Genomic DNA, 22,909 nt, shown 5'->3' on the forward strand with positions numbered 1-22,909 from the left:
TGTTGTCCTCATCATAGGACCTTCTTTGGAGACAGGGTCTTTCCAGAGGCAATCAGGTTAAAGCGAGGACATGAGGGTAGACCTTAATCCAACATGCCTGGTGTCCTTATGGAAAGGGAAAATTTGGATACAGACACACACACACACAGAGGGAAGACCATGTGGGGACACAGGGAGAAGACAGCCATCAATAAGACAAGGAGAGGGGCCTCAGGAGAAATGAAAGCTGTCGACACCTTGCTGTTAGACTTCCAGCTTCCAGAACTCAGAGACAGTAGATTTCTGTTATTGAAGCTGCCCAGTCTGTGGTACCTTGTTATGCCACCCAAGCAAACTAACCCACGGGGGGCAGGGGGGGGTGGCGGTTTCAATTTTCAACTGAAATTAACACGCAATTAATCATATGTGTTATTAAGATCCTACATACTGGTACTCCAGGGTCCAGCAACAAAAAGTCATTTCTCTGTAGCAGCAGGCGAACAACAGACAACATGACAGCTCTTTTGTTTTCTTCAGACTGACAGACGGTTCCATTTGCAGCCCACCCAAGTGGCAGACCGAGAGGCTACAACAGACATGTGCAGAATGCAAAGGGTCCTACTGGTAGCATGGGAGCTAAGGATTTGAGGGATGGCTGTAAGAAAAGTTTACATAAGGGGGTGGCCTGGGTGGCTCAGTCAGTTAAGCATCCAACTCTTGATTTCGGCTCAGGTCATGATCTCAGGGCCTTGAGATCAAGCCACGTGTCAGGCTCCATGTTCAGCACAGAGTCTGCTTGAGATTCCCTCCCTCTCCCTTTGCCCTCCTCCTGCCCACGCTCTATAAATTAATTAATTAATTGATTAATTAAATCTTTAAAAAAAAAGAAAAGAAAAGTTTACAGAAGAATGTCTTTGATTTAAAAAAAAAATATGATGATGGGACCACTGGGTCAGTATAGGAGCTCACAAATGCCCAAGCTTCAGATTAGGAATGTAAAGGGGCTCTTTTAAACACTCCTGTAGTATCACAAGAATGCTACCACTGTTGTCAAAAATATCAGTAATAAAAAATTCAGCTTGGGGAGGGACAGATTGCTTTTCAGCATTAATGAGGAAGGAAGATGGGATGGAAGTCAATCACGGTAACGAATCTAAATAGCACAAGCCAAGACTAGTCAAGGGCCAGAAGGAGACATATGCAGGACACTATCAGCCAGGTAGTTTGGGTTTGATACTCAGGTTGAGAAACAGTTCTAAGGGAGAACAGGCCAACCAAAGAACTACCTCTGCTGCTACCACTCTGGCCACAGACACTGCCCTCTGAAATTCTACAAAGGCCTGTGGGCTGATTCCCTGCTTTGCCATCTCCACTGCTTGGCTCAGATTCAGCTCCAGGACACCCAGGGAAAGCCAAGGACCAGCAGGGCACACGTCTCTGACCGCCTCTCCCACAAGGCCCTCCTTCACCAGCTCTGTGCTGCCATAGAAGCCTCCTGACAGCACCTCCAATCTGCCTTGGGGGTCGCATGCCCCTCTGAGCCTAGATGGTCCCCCTGCCCCCAAGACACAGGCCAGGCCAGCCCTTTCAAGTCCTTGCTTTAATCTTACCATCTCAGGGAGCTCAGCCTGACTACTCCATTTAAAACTGCAAATTCACATCCTCTCCTATTCTTCCCCCACAGCATTCACTACCTACTAACCTACTATGCGATCTACTTGCTTATTATATTTATTGTTGCTTTCTGCCTCCTCCCCTTAGACAGAGAGCTGTCAAGGGCGATGATCTTTCATGAAGAAGTTCCTGGCACATAGTGGGTACTTGATTAATATTTGCTTAGTGAGTGCTGCTCACCTTCTTGTCTTCTTTCTAAGGAATACATTAGTCCCTGCCTTATTTATGGTTCACTTTCCATGTTTTCAGTTACCCACAGTCAACCAGTCTGGAAGCAGATGATGTTCCAAGCTATCATCAGAAGGTCAATAGAAGCCTAACGCTATGTAACATGCCTATGTCATTCCCCTCACTTCATCTCATCATGTGGGCATTTATCATCTCACATCATGGCAAGAAGGGTGAGTACAGTACCATAAGATTTTTTGAGAGAGAGACCACATTCACGCAACTTTTATCATAATACATTGTTATAATTGTTCTATTTCATTATTACTTATTGTTGTTAAGCTGTTACTTTGCCTAATTTATGACTTAATATTTATTATAAGTATGTTTGTACAGGAAAAACCATGGTATAGGTAGGGCTCAGTACTGCCTGTGGTCTCAGGCATCCATTGGAAGTCTTGGAACATATGCCCGTGGATAAGAGGGACTGCTGCAGGTGAAGCATGGTGGAAACACCCACACCTCTATCAGAGATACACTCAAACCATAGGATGGTGAGAGGCTACATCTTTGTCCCCACTTCCCACTACTGTCCCAGCATCAGTGAAGATTAAAGGCCGTGACTGCTCTTGACCATCTTGCTGTAGGTGGAGCTTTATATGAAAAAGAAGAAGTTAAAAACCTAAAGTCTACTCAGTAAGCTCTCCACTCCTCTTCCTAAATCCCGTATCTTAGCACTCTGGCTCTCTTTGAATTATCTCTTTTGGATGGTTTCTCTTCATAGACTGTGTGTAGGCTGAATTGTATTCCCCGAAAATTCATATCTTAGAGTCTTAAACAATCCACACCCCGCATCTCAGAACGTGACCTTATTTGCAAATAGGATCATTGCAAACATAGTTAGTTAGGAAGAACTTACTGGGGTGGGCCCTACTCCAGTATAACTGTTGTCCTTATAAAAAGGAGAAACTTGGATTCAGAAACACACATAGAAGGAAGAATGCTAGAAGAGACACAGGGAGAAGAATGTCACCTATAAGCCAAGGAGGGACACTTGGAACAGATTCTTCCCTCAAGGTCTTCAGAAGGACCAGCCCTGCCTGTGCCTTGATCTTGGACACAAACCAAACACGCTACATGTCTGTGTTTAAGCCACCCACCTGCGGCACTTTGTTATGGCAGCCCTAGCAAACACTGGCACAGGAAGGGAGACGTGTGGAGAGCTAGAAGGTCAGAAGTAAGGACCAGGACTGGACCCAGAGGTCCCAGCCTGGAGCCAGGCTCCAGCCAGTGCAAATGAGTCCTCTCTGCCTCCAAGCTGCCAAGGCCAGAGGGTCACTCTGTAAAATTCAGAGTGATAGTGCTTAGAATATCTTGCTAATCTTCATCAATAACCTATCACTGTATTAGATATCTATTTGTTTAAAGAAGTCTACACCCCAGTCAAATAGCAACCAACCATTAGTCAGTCCCTATTTCTCCAGACTTATGGAAGCATAACTCAAAAGCCTTATAAGCAACTTGAATCTGTACCCTCTCTTAGTAATACTTCCAATAGTTCTCATAGATCCAGGCATCAGAGGGCCCTGCCCTGATCCTCCATACTCTTGGAGTGAAGCATCCACAAGGCCAAAGGTACATGCCCATCCAGATCTGGGCCAGGCAGCCAAGACCAGAAGTGCCTTCCCAAAGAGCCATGAGACTGCTTCCTGCCAGGACTCTTCTCTAGGTATTCCTCTCGAGGGTGGAACACTGCAGTGGACATACCTACAGGCCCAAGCACTGGTCAAACAGTGGCTACCTTGAAGGTGTGGATATTTCTTGGACATGCAGGCCAGGCATTCATGTGTAAAGCCCATTAGAATCCCAAGGCAGGAAGGACAGATGCCAGGGTGAAGAGACAAGGTCAGGCAGGCATTCCATTGGTCCTCTTCCTCTGGGCTACAGATGTTAGGTGGGCCTGAAGTGACTCCTTTGTGTTCATGTCTCATTTTATGTGGTCTTCCTTCATTCTTTATGCTTCCTTCTACCACCACCACCCTTGGCACCAGCCTTGGCCCGGCACATTAGACCACACCCAGGATGCCAGCCACACACCTGTTGCAAAGACGAGCCTTTGAAGAACAAACTGCGTCCCTACTCTCATCTGACCTTTGCTGAATACAAGAATATTAATGACTCTGAGAATTCCACCACCCCACTAACTCTCTGTAAGACTCTGAACAAGTCACTTTTTTCTGGAGCTCTATTTCCTTATCCGCAAAGTGAGGCAGTTGAGCCAAGTTATGTCTAAGAAACTTTCAATCCTACCACCCAAAGTTCTTTTACTATTCTGCCATTCAAGATTCTCTTACCTATATTATTTTATCTGCAGAGAGCTAGAGAGGCTAAAAGACACATAGGTTATATAAAGTGCCAGATGATGTTGGTGACAGAGGCAAAAACAGAGACCAGACGTCTGTCATTTTTCTAAGCAAGGCACAATTTTTCAGCCCTCAGAACAGAGTTGGGCAGAAAGTCTGCTCTCTGTTGGCAGCTGCCTGTCCATCTCCTGCCTGTGTATACGTGGCCTGATGCTGACGTTCCATTTTAGCAAAAAGCTCTGGGAAAGGAGGAGGAATATCAATTTCATCTCCAAACAGTCTTCTCCCGGCCCCTCTGTCTCTCTCCCCATTTGTAGTTTCATCCTGTGTCTTGTTCAGTAAAAATAAGTTGAAGAATGAGAGATTGTTACTGAAGCAAGAAATGACATAAAGGGCAAAACGACAGCCATTGGCACAGGTATTACTTGGGTCTTGAATTAAAAAAAAAATACAGGAATCCATTGACATTAACAACCTTGCCAATTACTGCTTTGTCTTCTAACCTTCTGTCAGGGGCAAGTAGTTAAGAAAATGACAGCAAAAACGGCTCTAGGAAATGCAGGATTTTATCTGCTTGGCCTTTTTCCTTCTTTGGAACCTTCTTGCCTCACAGCTGATAATGTCACATGTCACCAATGGGACATGCATGGGGCACAGACAACAAAATGCCAATAATTCCTCCAGACTTCAGCCAATCTCAAGAAGGCATGACAGGGCACATATACTCATCAGGACCAACCCATTCTGTATGGCTGTAAAAGCTACTGAGTTGGTTACCTGAGACATTTACTCTTGGGGAAGACTGCATAGTGCAGTGGGAGAGGTATGCACCAAGAGCCTGGAGCTCTGGCACCCCATGCTGGCACAGCACATAATATGTGTCCTGCTCGGTGCTGGGACAGGAGCATGATGCAGAGTCTGCTCATGTGACAGACACTCATATTCATCCTGGGGATCTTGGGCAGAATGAAGTATAGAAAAGTTTTTAATAAAGCATTCATACAAATAACCATGACTATATCAGAGTAAGAAAGTAGTTTTGAGTAATCTGACAGACATCATGCACATGGGTTTTTAACTGGGGTAAATATAGGTGATGTTTCCCTCTCAGCCCCAAGCAAAAGAGATTAAATGAAAAAAATATAGAAAAATAGGCCAGAGAAATACTCAGACTTTCAGCCCTTTGATTCATTCTCTGGATACCGATGGATCATATTAGTGACTTGTCTCCTTACTGAGTCTTTCTCTGAATTTCAGGGAGCCTGTGCACTCTGCTACTCCAGAGTTTCGGTGGTAAAGTTCCACTCCTCCAACTAGACCAGCAGACTGAGATGGAGACGTCACACTTTGTAAGACTATAAATTCTTCTAAATAAAATACATCTCTGTAGCTTGTGTAAGTACTCCCAAAGGGAATAGCAGAAAGAGAACGAGTGAGAGCACATGAGGATTTCCAGCTTCATAGGAAAGACTTCCTGTGGTAGGGTGCTGATGTGGAAATGTGGAGCAGAGAAACGAGTGCTAGTACTGAATGTACTGGATTTGCAGTCTTCCAAATTTGCTGATATGGATAAGATAGAGCGCACGTGCATGCACACGCACGTGCACACACACACCATCGCCCCACCGGCTCTTGCCAGTTCCCACCCCCACTGGGAGACTGCCTGACATCATGGAGTCACAGCTTGCCTCTGAGGCCAGTTCCATTAAAAATCACAGCTTTATTTTCAACTGATTTACTTGGTATTTGGCTTGCCCAAATACTCCATGTGTTAATTCAAGCAGATCTTTCAGTGCTTCTCAAACCATCTTACTCCAAACTGTAACTGTAATTCATATGCCAGAAGCATTTTGACTTGTAGGCATTTGTCTGTAAAGGATTTTAAACTGTCTGATGAAGAGGAAATGAAAGTGTCAAAAATATCAACAGCCTTACGTTCAGATCATAATACTCTGCTCTCTACCCCTTCCTCTCAAGTTATTCAGTGACACCTATTCCCATACAATGAGGAAATAAATTACTGGCCTCTTCTTTTTTGAAGACTGGTAACCAAGTGGGCTCCACATTTTCAACTATTATCATTACCCAAATGTATTTAAACATTCAAAAAGATTTCAGTTCTGGGTTATAGAGCTTTCCTCCATCAAACTCCTGTGAGTCTAACCCTTAAAACACTACAACTTGATCCAGGGGGAAGTGAAGCTGCCTCTGGGTTTACTCTGTTAAGTGATCCAAAGGCAACTTCAGATTTCCATGTCAATCCCTGTCCTCTAATTCTATTTAATAATAAGTAATGTCCCGTTGCCCCAGAATTTTTTAAAGAACTACCCTGAACTGCTTGCATTTCCTCTTAATACTAATATTTTTAAATGTATGTTGTTTTCCTAATTATATAAATGTGCGTACTTTTCATAACCATGAATTTGCCCAAAAGGTTATACTTCTGCTTTGGGTTTATGATGCTTTTTGAATCATCTTTAATTATTTGTTGTCTGGCTAAAAGCAAGCATGCGCACAGCTAAACCCTGCACAAACAGTTTAAACCTTACATTACTCTCAGGCTCTTTCAAAATCTGCTGACAAAGCAACAGTTCAGTTGGATTCCAGAAACTGGAGAACATTATATATTTCATTTCCTAAAATGTTTCAGCGAGTAAACTAAAGATTTACACATTTTAGTGGATAAAGACTGCAAAAATAGAACCAAGCTGAACAACATGAATGAACAGCAGGAAAAAATCTAGTTGCCTACACAAGTAACTGAATAAAAAATCAAACACCAACATCAATACAACTCAAAGAGGAAGCTGAAGAAATTTGCCCAAAAGGATGTATAAAGTAGTAATGATATGGCAGCCAGGATGAACATCTTAAGAAAAATGTCCCCATAAGGCACAGGGCCCCCCGCCAGCATCTACAGAAACCTAAAGGTTCTGTTTCGGGTCATCCCAACAGCCTAGGAATCAGCACAGGATGGATTAATAATCACCTCTTACCAGTCTGGGACAGAAGTGCTCTTAACTAAATTCCCACTGAGCAATGAGCTGGCATTTCCAGCCTAAGGGTATTCTCTGCAGAGAACTTGAAAAGGTTCTGTCTGAGCAGAACTGAATTACCTTTTAGTGGAAGAGCTTTCAACCTCTGCCTCAAGGTCTGAAGAATAGTCTAGTGGTTTTAAATTAACATCAAAGAGTTGGAGCAGGGAATAGTAACATACAACCTACAAACGGAAATATTCTCGGGATCCATCAGGAATAAGAGAATTTGGTGAAAAGGAATAGAAGACTGTAGAAGACACCCAAATGATGAAGAAATTAGGTACAGAACAGTTCTCAAGGTGATAATTATGGAAAATAAAAAATTGAAATTGACCCGAGGAAAAACTTTTAAAATAGCCCATATTCATGTATGCTGAGAGATCACTCGCAATTGCAATATTAGGAGAACTGGCTGCAATCAGTTTAAGATGATTATCTCCCATCTTGAAGAATCCCTGGGGCTCTCGCTGAAGACAGTTCATCTGATCCCTAAATTATAAAAGAGGAATGGATCAGTCTACAAATTACAAGCCTCCCAAGAAGAACCTACCTAAATAATCATAGGCCCACACTGGAAACTCCTTGAAGGAAACAGAGCACAGAGCATTTGTAGAAAATCAGGGTAACTCAATCCAGTACAAAATGACATTTTTTAAAAAAAATCCGGAAGGAAGAGGAGATTCCGCCCCTGAACTTCTCAAATACACTCAACAAACACAGAAGCCTGTCTTCTCGGGGTGAGTGGCAACTGTACCCACCCAGAGGGGTGGTAGTTTCAAATCCCTTCCTACTCTTCCAACTCTTCTCCTTCTCTTCCAAGTTGTGGTTGGTATACTTTTCTCATTGCCTATAATGACAATCTTCCAAAGGAAACAGGAGGACACAGTAGTAAGCTGCGCTCCCAACTCTACTGTAGTCACCGTGCGGGCTTCAGTTCTGGCTGGCGTTCAGGGACATGCTAGTCATCAGCACTGTCTCTCCGAGAAAAGACAGAACTTGAGCACCATGCCCCAAGGATGGTCACGGTCTGCCCAGGGAACCTGGATGGGGAACTCATCTGGGGGCTATCAGGAACAGAATGACTGTGCTTCCCAGCAGTGTATTTTAACTGATTTCACAAAATCTGAAAGTGCAAAGTGTTCTAGATCTGGAAGGAACCTTCAACATCATCTGGTTCAAACCTTCATTTTCTTTTTTTTTTAAAGATTTTATTTATTTATTTGACAGAGATAGAGACAGCCAGAGAGAGAGGGAACACAAGCAGGGGGAGTGGGAGAGGAAGAAGCAGGCTCATAGCGGAGGAGCCTGATGTGGGGCTCGATCCCACAACGCCGGGATCACGCCTTGAGCCGAAGGCAGACGCCCAACCGCTGTGCCACCCAGGCGCCCCAAACCTTCATTTTCTAAACCAGACTTCCGGTTCCTGTAGCATGAGGCCTGGCTTCCTTGCCATGCCCCCTTCCTCCTAAATCCTTTGTTCGGAGCTGCCAGCAGACCTCTCTGACCCGAAGCATCTGGCTTCCTGTGTGTAGAGACCTGTTTGCTCTGATTCCTCTCAGGTGACCCCAGATGATCTGTGGGGCACAGAGACAACCATCACTGGCCTGGAATGACACCCATTCTCTTCTGCTTGGACCCACAGACCCACGCCCAGATTAGTTGGACTTCTTTCCATTGCCTGCCTGGACACTGGGTTCGAAGCCCTGGTCTCTCCTGGGCTGTCAGCATTAACCATCTCTCTCCCCTCACCCACGCCCATATCAAAGATTGGCCACAGACATCAGAACACTGCTGCTGTGTGACTTGGGACCAAGCAGCCTCATCTGCAAAATGGGCATAAAAACAATATACTGTCCAGAATACCTTACAGGTTTGTGGTGAGCAAAAATTAGCATTTTGTAAACAATAGCAATGTTAAAATTAATACAGGATTGTTAACACAAATCTCAGTAAGAAAGAAAGCCACAATAAATGTGACATTTGGGAGGCACACCTGCAGAGCGTTCCCAAACACCGGGGACACGCCTAACAAGGAGCACTGCCTAACACGACGACAAGGACACATCAGTCTTGCTTTGCTCCTATGTCACCGTCTCAACCCATGGACTGTCTGGGCAAATACTGTCTGCCTCTACGATTCCTGGGAAAGGCAAGGCGTATGCTTTACAACAAAGAAAGAAAAGTCAGAATCCCCTGGACAGTGGTTCCAGCAGCCACAGAGCCACACCGCCAGGTGATTTCTGATGGATTAGTCCCATAAAGCCACTGCTCCTGGCAGACCTACCCGGTCAAAGACAAAGGCAGAGAAGGAAGAAAAACAAAGGCCAGAAGGAGAGACTAAAGAACATAATCACACAAATGGAGAGAGGCTGGGAGACCAGAGGGGTGTCCTGAAGTCTCTGTGTCACCCCGCTTTGGGCCACCTTGTGCAATCACCCTGGCTCGCAAGACCACACAGCTGCCTCTCCACACACGCTCTGAGGATCCCGCATGCTCCTCCCGGACGTGGAGGCTATTTCCCAATCCAAGCCCTGCTGTGCTCACTATGCCTCCTCACTCTCACAAGATATGGATCTGAGGGGAAAGTGGGACTATTGGTTTTGTTCCAGCCAATTGTGAACTGCTGAATTTCATTATTTCACTCTGTCTTGAAAGGAGCCCTGATATAGGCCTGGGCTGCTCACTGGGGGCTGAAGACACCTGTGAGAGGCATGCCTAAGCTCTGTAAAAGTCCATCGCCCTCCCTGGGGAGCCCCAAGTGGTACGCAGTAGGGAGGAGGGAGCATCCCTGGCTGGCTGGCCGCCTGCTGCCCCGTGCTGCTAAGTCATGCTGACCGAGGCCCCGGATGCACCCACCACGCTCCAGCCAGCCTCCCTGTAACCAGGGGTGGAGCCAGTTTCACAGTTTGTGCCAATGGTTTGTAAAGCAATGTGACACATTTCTTCCAAATGCACAACAAGAAACAATTCATCCATGAGCTGCCAGAGCACATTTTACATGAAGCATGAAAGATTCCAGGGGCTGAGGAATGAAGAGCTCAACCACAGGCTAATACAAGCCAGTCACAGGCATCTAAAGAATGTTAGGAAGTGTCGTAGTCGTAGCCTTCATCTCTATTGTTATGACTGGGATTATTCCTATCTCACTTCACAGTTGGCCACATGCTGCTGGACGGGGTCACAGCCCAGCGCTCCCCTGGTGGGTGAGGCACACAGACCAACAGAGGCCGTAGGAGCTGAGCTAATCGCCCCCGGAGAGAGACGAGCTGCAAGTCACCACCCTCTTCAATTTATGCCAAGTGAGTAGATGGAAACTCACACCCCACATGCAGGGATGTAGCAAAGGAAAACCCCAGAACCTGTCACATCCTTCCTCTCTGTGTCCCATCCTTCTCCCCACCCCTCACACCCAATCCCATTACCGATTATCCGAGTGGAGTCAGCATGGGATGGAATAAGAAGGATGAGTTAACATGGAAGGAGAATCAAGCTCACTGGATAAAAGCCATCCATCTAGACCTCTCCCATTAAAGGAGAATTTAGGAGAGGAAACAGGGAGTTTGTTTTAAGGCTGAAGGGTTGGAATCCCCCAGGGATAAAGGAAATTCAAATGAACATATCTTTCCAGTGGCCCCTGTCCTTTCTACATCCCTGCCCTGTCAGCTTCCACACTGTCAAGTTCCTGATTCCCCAGCGGCTTAAAAATGGTCCCTTGGTCTTCGAAAGAAAACCATTTCTGTTGGCTCTATCAAGAGGCAGCTATGCGATCTCTGAGCAGGCAGCTCTTCATTCCATCCTGTGAAGATAATTGATCCAAAACACAGACATCAGAAAATTCAAACTGCTGCTTTGGTTTCTATTATAAACTCCAAATAAAAAGCCATGGGCTCTCTCATCCCCAGTGCACAACCTCCTACCTCCAGTCCCTCTCTAACACCCACCAGATGATTCCCAACGAGCTACGGTCAGAAACGATGGCGCCGTGTAAGCACAGAGCGTCCACCAGCGATCTGCTCAGAAATGCCAAGTGCAATTAGGAAGTTTCTTTTCAAGCTGTGTGGTTTATCCAGGGAAAGAAGCATATCCTTCCCTTTGAACTTGTGCATTACCAAGCTGAGTAAATCAAAAACAGCTTCTCCCCAGACAGCACCCTGAGTTTATAGCTGGTCTGTATGAAGAATCTTTATGGGTGATGATAATAGTAATTTTGATGTTGAGTGGTCTGTTTCTCCACTTATTTGTAACAATACCAGTCTCTACAGCCTCTCTTCAAAAGACTTCAAGATTTGCCTATTTCATGATTTGTCAGGATCTCTCCATCCGGCCTAAGAAGAAACTACTCTTGTGAACAACAAAGACGTTTGTCAACAAAGCAAACTCTTAATGCATATAAGATCCAGTCTTCTGGCTGGGGCACCTACAAGATATGCCCCCAAGTCAACATCTTCTAAAAGAAAACCAGTATCTCACAGGAAAAACTAAGTTAACAAGATCATGTACAATTAGTTAAAAACACTAGAGCAAGCAATCTCTGATCTATCGAGCCATAGGACTCGGCACTGGCTTCTTTCGAACGCTCTATTTCTGGGAGTCCATGCTGCAGCCCATCAGCTTGGAAAAGGTGTGTCTTCCTTCTTAAATGGAAAGCCCACACAATAATAATGATTTTTTCCAGTTAATATTTATGGTCAGGAACAGCATGACGCCTCACCTCCCTAGTGTGGCAGACAGGAGGCTGACCTGTCAAAACCTGTACCTACACACCCCGAACTGCCCTGAGGCAGGGAGGTGCCTGCCTGCACCACTAAGCAAATAAAGGAGATGCCAAAGGTCACCTGTTGCAAGGTCACCCACATTAGGAGATGTCCCGGCGTGGTCACCCCCCCAGCAACACAAAATTCCGCTCAGTGCTGGCAGTGTTCTGCTCATGAGAAACATCCCAGGCTGAGCGCATAGGCAGAATCACAGACTAGAAATGATAGGATGCAAGTTCAAGGGCCCTGCTCTATCAGCCTACCACACCGTGGAGATCCTTGTTTTAGACAAAGAGAAACAACTTCCTCAGAACTCTGGAAAGAAACTACCTTTTAGTAGTTCAGGCCCAAAGGCAGCTGTGGATGTATACGAGAAGGTCTCTTTGTGGCTGCTTCACCAGAAAAACCCCCAGAGCCTTTGTTTCCTCATCTGTAAAATGAGAACAAGGAGACCAGCCCGCCTGCCGCCCCTGGCTGCTCTGAAGGCCCCGAGCTGGTGTGTGAGAAAGCGCTCATTCCACAACCTGGCGTCTCTGTAGAGTACAGGGCACACCTGCAGGGAGACTGCCCAGGAATTCGACTCAAAACCCAGAGGCTTTGTTAAATACTGCAGTGGATTCTAAGTTAAGCATGCCCTAGCTTTTTCCCTCAAAGAGGCATCACCTTGTGCGAGAGAGGAGAGGCATGTAACGAACCTCTGTGCGGTGAAAAGCAAAAGGAAAAATAAGTAGGACACATCTGGATGGTAGGACGAAAAAGGATCATTTTAAGCCTCAAATGTAAATATATGTATTTGTAAACATGATAATAAATTCACATGTATGTTTCATCTTATATATTATACATAATACATATATAAAATACAATGCATATGTGCATATGTATAATGACATGACAAAGTATATGATACGTAGCATACGTACCTCCACCTCTGTGTGTGTGTGTGTGCACATACAGCTATAGAATGACTTCCAGGGAGAGCACAGGAAGCGGGAGTGGGAGAGAGCTCAGAGGCAGAGGCAATAGAAGGACGTGTAAGCAAGCACCATGGGAGAGCACAAGTCATATTCAATGGTCAGTTTCCTCTGGCTGAAATTTGGCAACAATCCAAATCTCTTCTCCTTTTCCCATGGGCATGAGCCATGGGGTTAGATTTCTGAAGGGAAATATTAGGGCTGGGAGGGGAATGGAAGGAAGTCCTAAGCTCCTCCCTAGCCTAGCATCCGTGGCTTGCTTTTCTTGGCTGGATGGGATGTGCTATGTGGATAAGAGGGGACATTACTCACTAAATAGTCTAAGGTACATCGGCACAGGCCGTTTGAAGGCCTTCAGGAGACTGGAATCCCATGATAAAAATGACAAGCAGTAAGCAGAGTAAAGTGCTTACTACCATCCACGCACGGTTATGAGAGCTTTATATGTATTACCAGTTGACCCACATAACAGCCCTATAATCATCATCCCCTCCTCTGAATAATAAGTGGTTTCCTTCTGTTACGTGGTTGAGTGAGGTTTCACCCCCAGAGAATCGGAAGGCAGAGCTCACAACAGGTGGTAAGTTTTATGAAGTACTGTCTTCAGCATAATAACTCAGGAGAACATGAATCCCTCCCACAGTCCTTACTACCCATCTGCATGTTCATTCGGGCACTAGTCAGCTTCTTAGCTAACACGTGTACCTGTGACTTCTGCCTTTCACCAAAGTAAGACCATGATCTCCTGAAGAGCAAGACATAGAAGTGTGTCTTGTGGATATTCCACAATACAGAACATAGGGAAGATTCTCACTCCATAGTAAGTAGATAAGAAACTAGGCTGAGAAGTAACAAACAGGTGTTTAAGTATCAATTTTACCGCTTATTGGGACTGTGGGCAAATTACGAACCTTCTTGAACTTCCTTTACCTCATCTATAAGATAAATATAATAAGAGAAGCAACACATAAAGCTTCACACAGTGCCTGGGAAAGAGTAAGGATTCAATAAATGCTAGCTATTACTAATAATCATTCTTTCTTCCTGATGGAAACACCGTCACTGACTGAGTACCCCCCTCTTTAATGGCTCACCCCCTCCATCAGCGAGAGGGATAGTTCACCTGTCTCCAGATGCTCGTCCTCAGCAACGGCTGGCATCAGAATCTCTAACCCATGGAGCTGCAATGGATCTCAAAGGGAGAGAAGGTGCCCCTGGGGGTATCTGGAAATTGAGGGGGGGGTACATAGTAGAATGGAGAGGAGTGCTGGCATTGGGTAGGCTGGGTGGCCAGGATGTAAAATATCTCCCAATATTCAGGAATGCCCCACATAAGGAAGAATTTTCCTGCTCAAAATAATGATAGTGCTTCCATTGAAAACTAGAGCCCTGCTTGGAAAATATTTGTGGATGAGGGATAGCAGATAACATCAGTCCCCTAAACTGGTCAAAGAGGTGAGCGATCCCAAATCAGTTAGGAAATCAATACCTCCTTATGGTTTCAGGTGGTTCTGCACAGAGCGGCATCTGGTTGGCTAAGGCCAGGGTGTCACACAAGGCCTTGCTGACTTCCTGCAGCTCGCCAAGGGACAGCCCGCCCACCAGCGCGGTCAGGTCACAGCCCTGCCAGGGGAGGAGTTGCTCATGCTCGTCTATCTCCCTTCTCAGCTGCTGATCTTTTGCTTCCAGCACAGACATTCTTGCTTGCAGAGCTTCGATTTCTTTCTGCAGAGAATGGAGAAACCAGGTTTTATAAATTAACCCTACTCATAGCAAACTACTCTGCTGATAATGAGCCCTTCGAATGAGAGTCAGCCATAGGTATGAGAGCCGTGAAGTTCCCTTCTGAGGCAGATTGATTTTTGGAGGTTTGCTGACCTGGAAAAATCACGCCAGCTTTATAGTTCTGATCAGTTGGCATAAGGAAAAGCATTCCCCCCCCCTAAGTATTAAATAACTAAGGGGGGTGAGCCAGGAATTAGACTTGGAAGAACCAAGCAAATATATAAATGACTTACTTCATTTCAGGCAGAAGAGCTAGATTATAGAGCAGCAAACATCATGGGCTTGAGGTATGAGCTAAGCAGGTAACACAGGTCACAGGCCGAAAGAGAAAAGCGAACAATCCTCAGTTGGTCTGTCCCCAAACGTGAAAATGTAGTGTGTAGAGAAGGATGAAAAATCACAGTTTCCTAAGTCTACAAGATTGAAAGAGCAGTGGGACGCTGCAGATAGTGTTGTGCGGTCTCAAGTTCATAACAATATTAAATAAATCCTATTTCCACTCATACAGCAAACCAAAATCCAAAGAATCTATAGTGTATCATCCAATCTTGAGGTCAAAGAATAAAACAAGCAGCAGGTTATTGAACGCCCATTGCGTGCGCGGTGTGGGAGCAGATAATCACCTCACTGCCTGTAGCATTCTGAATTTAAAATGAGACTCTTTCAATCACCACACTCCTGCGACCCATGCATTGGTTTCTGGCTGATAAGAGCAGAGCTCTAATCCTGGGTGTCTCCCCATCTCTTAGCTGCGGTCTCTCAAACCCAAGGTGCAGATCACCTACAACTTCTACCTTCTGACCTCACTTCCAGTAGGGGATGGGGGGTAGTGACTAAGGAGGTGTCGAAGATCCACCCCTGAGACACTCCAAGAAGAAGATAAGATGTCTCCCATCGGTCTAACATTACAATTTCATTGGCACTGTTTCCCAACAAACCTCCCCACCTCCACCTCTGCCCATACCCTCTTTCTTTCTTTCTTTCTTTCTTTCTTTCTTTCTTTCTTTCTTTCTTTCTTTCTTTCTTTCTAACTGTGGCAAATACATGTACCATAAATTCACCATCTTAGCCATTTGTAAGGCCGGTTGCATGGCATTAAGCACATCCACACTGCTGTGCAACCATCACCACCATCCGTCCAAAACCTTTTCATCTTATAAACCAAATCTCTGTCCCCATTAAACTCCAGCTCCTCATTACCCCTCCTCCCCTCAACCCCTGACAAATGCCATTCCACTTTCTGTCTCTAGGAATCTCTAGGAACCTCATGTAAATGGAATCATAGTATTTGCCCTTCTGTGACTGGCATATTTCACTCAGCATGATGTCTTCAAGTTTCATCCAAGTTGCACCATGTGTCAGAATTTCCTTCCTTCTTAAATTTGTATAATACTCCGTTGTGTGGAAGGACCACATTTGGTTTATCCATTCATCTAGAGATGGCCACTTGGGTTGCCTCTACCTTTTGGCTCTTGTGAATAATACTGTTTTGAACATCTCTATGCAGCCCTGACTTTAATTTCTTTGGGCATATACCCAGAAGTGGAATTGCTTGATTGCATGGTAATTCTATTTTTAATGCTGTGAAGACCCACCGTGCTTTTCCACAGTAGCCCTACACCCTATTCTTAACACATAAGTCCAAGTGAGTCTTTAAAACATGGTCAGATTATGTCATTGCACTGCTTAACACCTAGGAGCCTGAGTGCTCACTAAGATGTGCAAGGCCCTCCAAGACCTCTTTGCTCCCTGACCTTCTCCTCTACTACTCTCCCCTACCCTGACCTGCTGGATGCCTTCACATGGCTGTTCCCTCTGCTTCAATCTCACCGCACCATGTTGATCTTAGCCTATGCCTTATAGCTCCTACCACCCTACAACATAGTAAGGAGATAATTTTGGTATTAATTTTGTTTGCCATTTCTTATCTATCTCCCCATGCCCACCCGTACTAGAACATCAACTTCACAGAAATCCTAAGCATTTCAAATAGTATTTGGCACATAGGAGGCATTCAAATACCTGCTGAATAAATGAATATTCACTTTCCCCCAGAGCTCTGCCAAGAACATTCCCCTCATACACTAAGTATCCCAGGCTAAAATTATTTTCTGTATGTTATGACATCAACAGGAATTATGCAGACCTTTAACTGCTAAATATTGTTCCAAACCAAAAACCAGATTTCCCATGTTCAGCTACCCAAACTGATATGGAGAACAAAAGCAAAAGAAATGTAGAAAAAATAATCAAATTTCCTTTGCAGCCCACTGACAAGTACTTAAGACAGGCAGGGTGACCTTCCTCCAGGAACTCAACTGCTCAATGTGAATATTCGCTAGAGGCAAAAGGCAACCTTAGCTTGACATTAGCCTGACTTCCAGGATCCTGCAAGTCTTTAACATATAAAAATCCCTTTGGAAACTTCCTTTATCTCTCTACTCAACTCCCCCCCAAGATATATGTTAGCAATCAGCCTCCAAACACATGGCCCACTAATATACATCTGAAGGGTCTCATGACTTAGAGTTTACTAGATAGTAGTAAATGACCCCTCAAGGTCCTGGAAACCTCACTTCCAAATTCCTTAGAGACTTCCGCTATCCCAACTTAAAAGTATATAATCAGTCTCTCCTCAAGTGTAGCTCTTTCTGCCCACAGGTCCTGTCTCCATGCTTTAGTAAAACCACCTTTTAGCACCTAAGATTTCTCAAGAATTCTTTCTCGACCTTTCACTCCCAAACCCCATACGTCACATGACAAACTTTTATGATGATACTCACTGAATAAGTGTTCAGTTTATTGGATAATATTTTAAATTGTGATGACTTTTGCCTCCCTTTGCCACCTTGCTATTGTGGGGACTTGGGTGGGCAAACTCAGATAACAAGAATACTCTGCACAAGGGAGTAGGAATGGGAGGACAGTCCAGTAACTCCTCCAAGCCCCATAAACCGGTCTAAATGCATTCCATTGTTTAGAACCTAAACCAAGATTTGCACTCAGGTGTTAAAGACCTATGCTCTTTCTGGAAATCACGCTGCCTTCAGTCGATGCTTCCTTGTTGTTCTTCATTCCTGCTTCGAAGCCTCCAGGCTCCAGCTGGTGTGAACCCGGCTTCAAGTTTCCCTGCCTCTTGGGGGAGGGGGGTGCTCAACTTCCAGAACACCTGATGGCCTCCTGCCTCTAACTCGGTGCGGCACCTAGACTTCTAGCCCCTGGATGGCCAACTTTCACCCACTGCTCTGGGCCAACCTGGAGCACCCATGCGATGCCTACCAGTTTTTCCCAGACATGCTAGCCTTGCCCAGTCCATACTTAAAACTCTGCCCCCTAACAACAGCTCCTTACACTTCAACTTGATGCAATTTTCCATAAAGGATTTTCACAGCACAGATTTCTTCCTGCCTTTCAAAAGAACCTCATAAAGGTCAAAATGATAAGAGGTGACAAATTGGCCTGGCAGACAAGGAAAGCATATTCAAAAGGTAATTAGGAATATCGAAAACAGACACAAACACTGCTGAGCTTTCAACCCTGTATGTAATGAGATTCCTACAAGCCCTCTGGCCAACTCCACCCATCTCTCCCTTTTGTACTTCACGGGTGGACGGCCAAAGTTCTAATTGCTACACTCAAGCAAAGCAAAGACCCGCTCTGCTGCATTTGGCTTCCACGGGTAAGAAAAATGCTGGCCTATTTCCTGAAGATTCTTCACCTGCATACCTGCAACTGCTGCTTCTCTTGAAGAAGCCAGTCTCGTCTGGTGATGGACACACGCAGGGTGTCCTGAGCAGTGGCTTCCAACAGCTTCGGCTCGATTCTGGGTGGAGTGTGGGGGTCATCACTGCAGGCCCTTAAAGTAAAACACACATATGGGTACAGATGTGGAAAAACTGAAATCCTCAGAGTTACAAAAATGTTAAGAGAGGGGTGCCTATGTGGTCTTCGGAGTCCCAGGATCGAGCCCCACATCAGGCTCCCTGCTCAGGGGGAGTCTGCTTCTCCCTCTGCCCCTCCCCCCGCTCCTGTGCACGAGCTCTCCCTCCCCCTCTCTCAAATAAAGAAACAAAATCTTTTTTAAAAAAAAGAAAAACGTTAAGAGAAATTTCACAAAGTGGCCACCAGCTGTTCTCATCCTTAGGCTGGTCACAGGGATGAGGTCCCTAATGTAAGTTTCTGTTTCAATTACGATCTGTTGGGACTTCTGCTTTTACCCAGAGCCAAACTGCTATTTTTAGTCCTGCACTGTCCAGTCCCATGGCCCCCAGCCACATGTCCTATCTATGTGCTGAAAGCGCAAAATGCACACCAGATTTTAAAGACTTCGTATGAAAACAAAGAGTGCAAAATATCTCAACATTTTTTATGTTCATTACATGCTGGAATGATAATATTTTCAATGTATTGGCTTGCATTAAATATATTTGTAAAATTAATTTCACCTGTTTGTTTCTACTTCCTTCTATTTAGTGTGGCTACTGGACGATTTGAAATCATGTCTGTGGTTTGCAGTGTATTTTATTGGACAGCACTGCCTTTTTTTTTTTTATTTTTATTTCATTATATTGTGTTAATCACCATACAGTACATCCCCAGATTCCGATGTAAAGTTTGATGCTTCANAAAGAGGTATGACTGATTCACAGATGCTTGGGTCAGAGCTTCTCAGAAAATGTTTGCTAAAAGACTGTCGAAAACCACTTGAAATCTGGCTCTGTCTTATTCTTGCAGGAGTTGGCACATTTGGTCAGAGCAATGCTGGGGAAATGCAACACAGGCTTGAGGCTTTGCAGGGGTCTTGCAGACATTTACCCTTAAAGGATGACAAATTCATCCTTAAAGTATTTCATTTCTAACCGGATGCAGTTTGACAAAAAAAAATATATCCTAGGCAAAAACCCATGTCAACCACTCAAGGAAGGTATGTCTAGGAAAACATCATCAACTAAAATTAAAAGACAAAAAACAAATTAGGGAAAATATTGCCACCCATGTGTCATAAAAAGGAAAAATATTGCTAATTTCAAGAGTTCTATCAAACCGAAGAAGATAAAGTTGAACACATCTATCAGAAATTCAAACAGGGTGCCTGGGTGGCTCAGTCAGTTAAGTGACCAGTAGCTGACTCTTGGTTTTGGCTCAGGTCATGATCTCAGGGTCCTGGGATCAAACCCCACATTGGGCTCCCTGCTTGTCGGGGAGTGTGCTCAAGGATTCTCCCTCTCCCTCCCCCTGTTCACACTATTTCTCTCTCTCTCTCTCAAATAAATAAATAAATAAATAAATAAATACTTCTTTTTAAAAAAGAAATTCAACCAAAGGAATTACAAAGAGTTAAGGAAATGTTTCCCATCAAGAATACTTCTCAATGCAAATCTAAACAACACAAAATATCTTTTTTCACCTAACTGGCAAAAGTTTTCAGGAACCATCACTGCTTGATGAGAGAAGGGAATAAGAATTTGGCATAAAATATAACTTTGGATCCTATATTCCCACTTATAAGAATTCATCGTGTGTCAATAATCACACATGTGTGCAAAGGTTAGCTACAAAAAATACCACTTTTTTTTAGTAGCCCCAAACCGAAAACACACGTGGCCCCAAATGAAGACCAGAACGGTAAACCATGGCACAGCCACACAAAAGAAGGCTATACAGCCACTAAAATTAGGCCACCAAAGATGTAACCACTGGAAAATGATCTCTATTGCTATTTTTTTCAACCAGCTATTATGGTAAGAGGCATAATATAAAACAACTTTGTACTCTGACGGACAGGGTAAATAAGGCAGAAGAATGAATTAGTGAATTGGAAGATGGGATGGTAGAAGAGAAAGTTAAAACGGAAACTTGGCTCAAAAAAACCCAATCTCAAGAATGTAGATTACGGGAGATTACTGACTCAATGAAACGTTCCAATGTCAGAATCATCGGCATCCCCGAGGGGGTGGAGAAAGAGAGAGGTCTAGAAGAGATATTTGAACAAATTGTAGCTGAGAACTTCCCTAATCTGGCAAAGGAAACAAGCATTTGTGTCCAAGAGGCAGAGAGGACCCCACCCAAGCTCAACCACGACAAACCTACGCCACATCATGTCATAGTGCAATTCGCAAATATTAGATCCAAAGATACAGTCTTGAAAGGGGCCAGGGGGAAGAAAATCCTTACATACGAGGGAAGAATATCAGAATAACGTCAGACCTGTCTACAGAGACCTGGCAGGCTAGGAAGGGTTGGCAGCATATTATCAAAGCTCTAACTGAGAAGAACATGCAGCCAAGGATCCTTTATCCAACAAGGCTGTCATTCAGAATTGATGGAGAGATAAGGACCTTCCAAGACCGGCAGAAACTGAAGGAATTTGTGACTACTAAGCCAGCCCTACATGAGATATTAAGGGGGGGTTCTATAAAAGTAAAAAGGCCCCAAGAGTAATACAGAACAGAAATTTACAATCTATAGAAACAAAGACTTCACAGGCAACATGGCATCATGAAAATCATCTCTCTCAATAATCACTCTCAATGGGAATGGCCTGAATACTCCCATAAAATGCCACAGGGTTGCAGACTGNGCATCATGAAAATTATCTCTCTCAATAATCACTCTCAATGGGAATGGCCTGAATACTCCCATAAAATGCCACAGGGTTGCAGACTGGATAAAAAGACATGACCCATCCATTTGCTGTCGACAAGAGACTCATTTTGAACCTAAAGATACATCCAGAATGAAAATGAAGGGATGTGAAACCATTTTTCATGCCAATGGACCTCAAAAGAAAGCTGGGGTAGCAATTCTCGTATCAGACAGATTAGATTTTAAACTAAAGACTGTAGTTAGAGATACAGAAGGACACTATATTATTCTTAAAGGATGTATCCAACAAGTGGATATGACAATTATAAATATCTATGCCCCCAACAGAGGAGCGGCTACATACACAAGCCAACTCTTAGCCAGAAAAAAGAGACATATAGATAATAATACATTAATAGTAGGGGACCTCAACACTCCACTATCAGCAATAGACAGATCACCTAAGCAGAAAATCAACAAAGAAACAAGAGCTTTGAATGATATACTGGACCAGATGGACCTCATAGATATATACAGAACACCACACCCCAGAACAACAGAACACTCATTCTTTTTGAATGAACATGGAACTTTCTCCAGAATAGATCATATACTGGGTCACAGAACAGGTCTCAAGCCATACCAAAAGACTGAGATCATTCCCTGCATATTATCAGACCACAATGCTTTGAAACTGGAACTCAATCACAGGGAAAAATTTGGAAGAACCTCAAACACTTGGAAACTAAGAACCATCCTGCTCCAGAATGATTGGGTAAACCAGGGAATTAAGAAGGAGATTAAACAATTTTTGGAGACCAACAAAAATGAAAACACATCGGTCCAAAACCTATGGGACACTGCAAAGGCAGTCCTAAGGGGAAAATACATAGCCATCCAAGCCTCACTCAAAAGAATAGAAAAATCTAAAATGCAGTTTTTATATTCTCACCTCAAGAAGCTGGAGCTGGAACAGAAGAACAGGCCTAACCCACGCATAAGAAGGCAGGTGATCAAGATTAGAGCAGAGATCAATGAATTAGAAACCAGGAGAGGGGCGCCTGGGTGGCACAGCGGTTAAGCGTGTGCCTTCGGCTCAGGGCGTGATCCCAGTGTTGTGGGATCGAGCCCCACATCAGGCTCCTCCGCTATGAGCCTGCTTCTTCCTCTCCCACTCCCCCTGCTTGTGTTCCCTCTCTTGCTGGCTGTCTCTATCTCTATCAAATAAATAAATAAAATCTTTAAAAAAAAAAAAGAAAGAAAGAAACCAGGAGAACGGTAGAGCAGATCAACAGAACTAGAAGCTGGTTCTTTAAAAGAATAAATAAGATTGATAAGCCACCGGCAAGACTTAATCAAAAGAATAGAGAAAGGACCCAAATTAATAAAATTATGAATGAAAGGGGAGAGATCACGACAAACACCAATGAAATAGGAAGGATCATTAGAAACTTTTATCAACAGCTTTATGCCAATAAATTAAACAACCTGGAAGAAATGGATGCCTTCCTGGAAACCTATAAACTACCAAGACTGAAACAGGAAGAAATTGATTTTTTAAACAGGCCAATTAATTATGAAGAGATTGA

General features: G+C 44.2%; 1 protein-coding gene across 5 annotated transcripts in view; it reads right to left on the minus strand.

Moving 5' to 3' along the window:
* The window catches only part of DISC1 (DISC1 scaffold protein), a 370,724-nt gene that overhangs the window by 214,788 nt on the left and 133,027 nt on the right, over positions 1–22,909 (minus strand). For all 5 annotated transcript variants that reach the window (XM_011222163.3, XM_034662513.1, XM_034662514.1 and 2 more), the window contains exons 5-6: positions 18,462–18,591; positions 14,440–14,675 (exon numbers count right to left, since the gene is read on the minus strand). In XM_011222163.3, coding sequence (XP_011220465.2) covers positions 14,440–14,675; positions 18,462–18,591 — 366 coding nt within the window. The remainder of the gene's footprint in view (positions 1–14,439; positions 14,676–18,461; positions 18,592–22,909) is intronic.

The sequence above is a fragment of the Ailuropoda melanoleuca genome, chromosome 6 (assembly GCF_002007445.2).
Source record: "Ailuropoda melanoleuca isolate Jingjing chromosome 6, ASM200744v2, whole genome shotgun sequence".
In the NCBI taxonomy this organism is placed as follows: domain Eukaryota; kingdom Metazoa; phylum Chordata; class Mammalia; order Carnivora; family Ursidae; genus Ailuropoda; species Ailuropoda melanoleuca.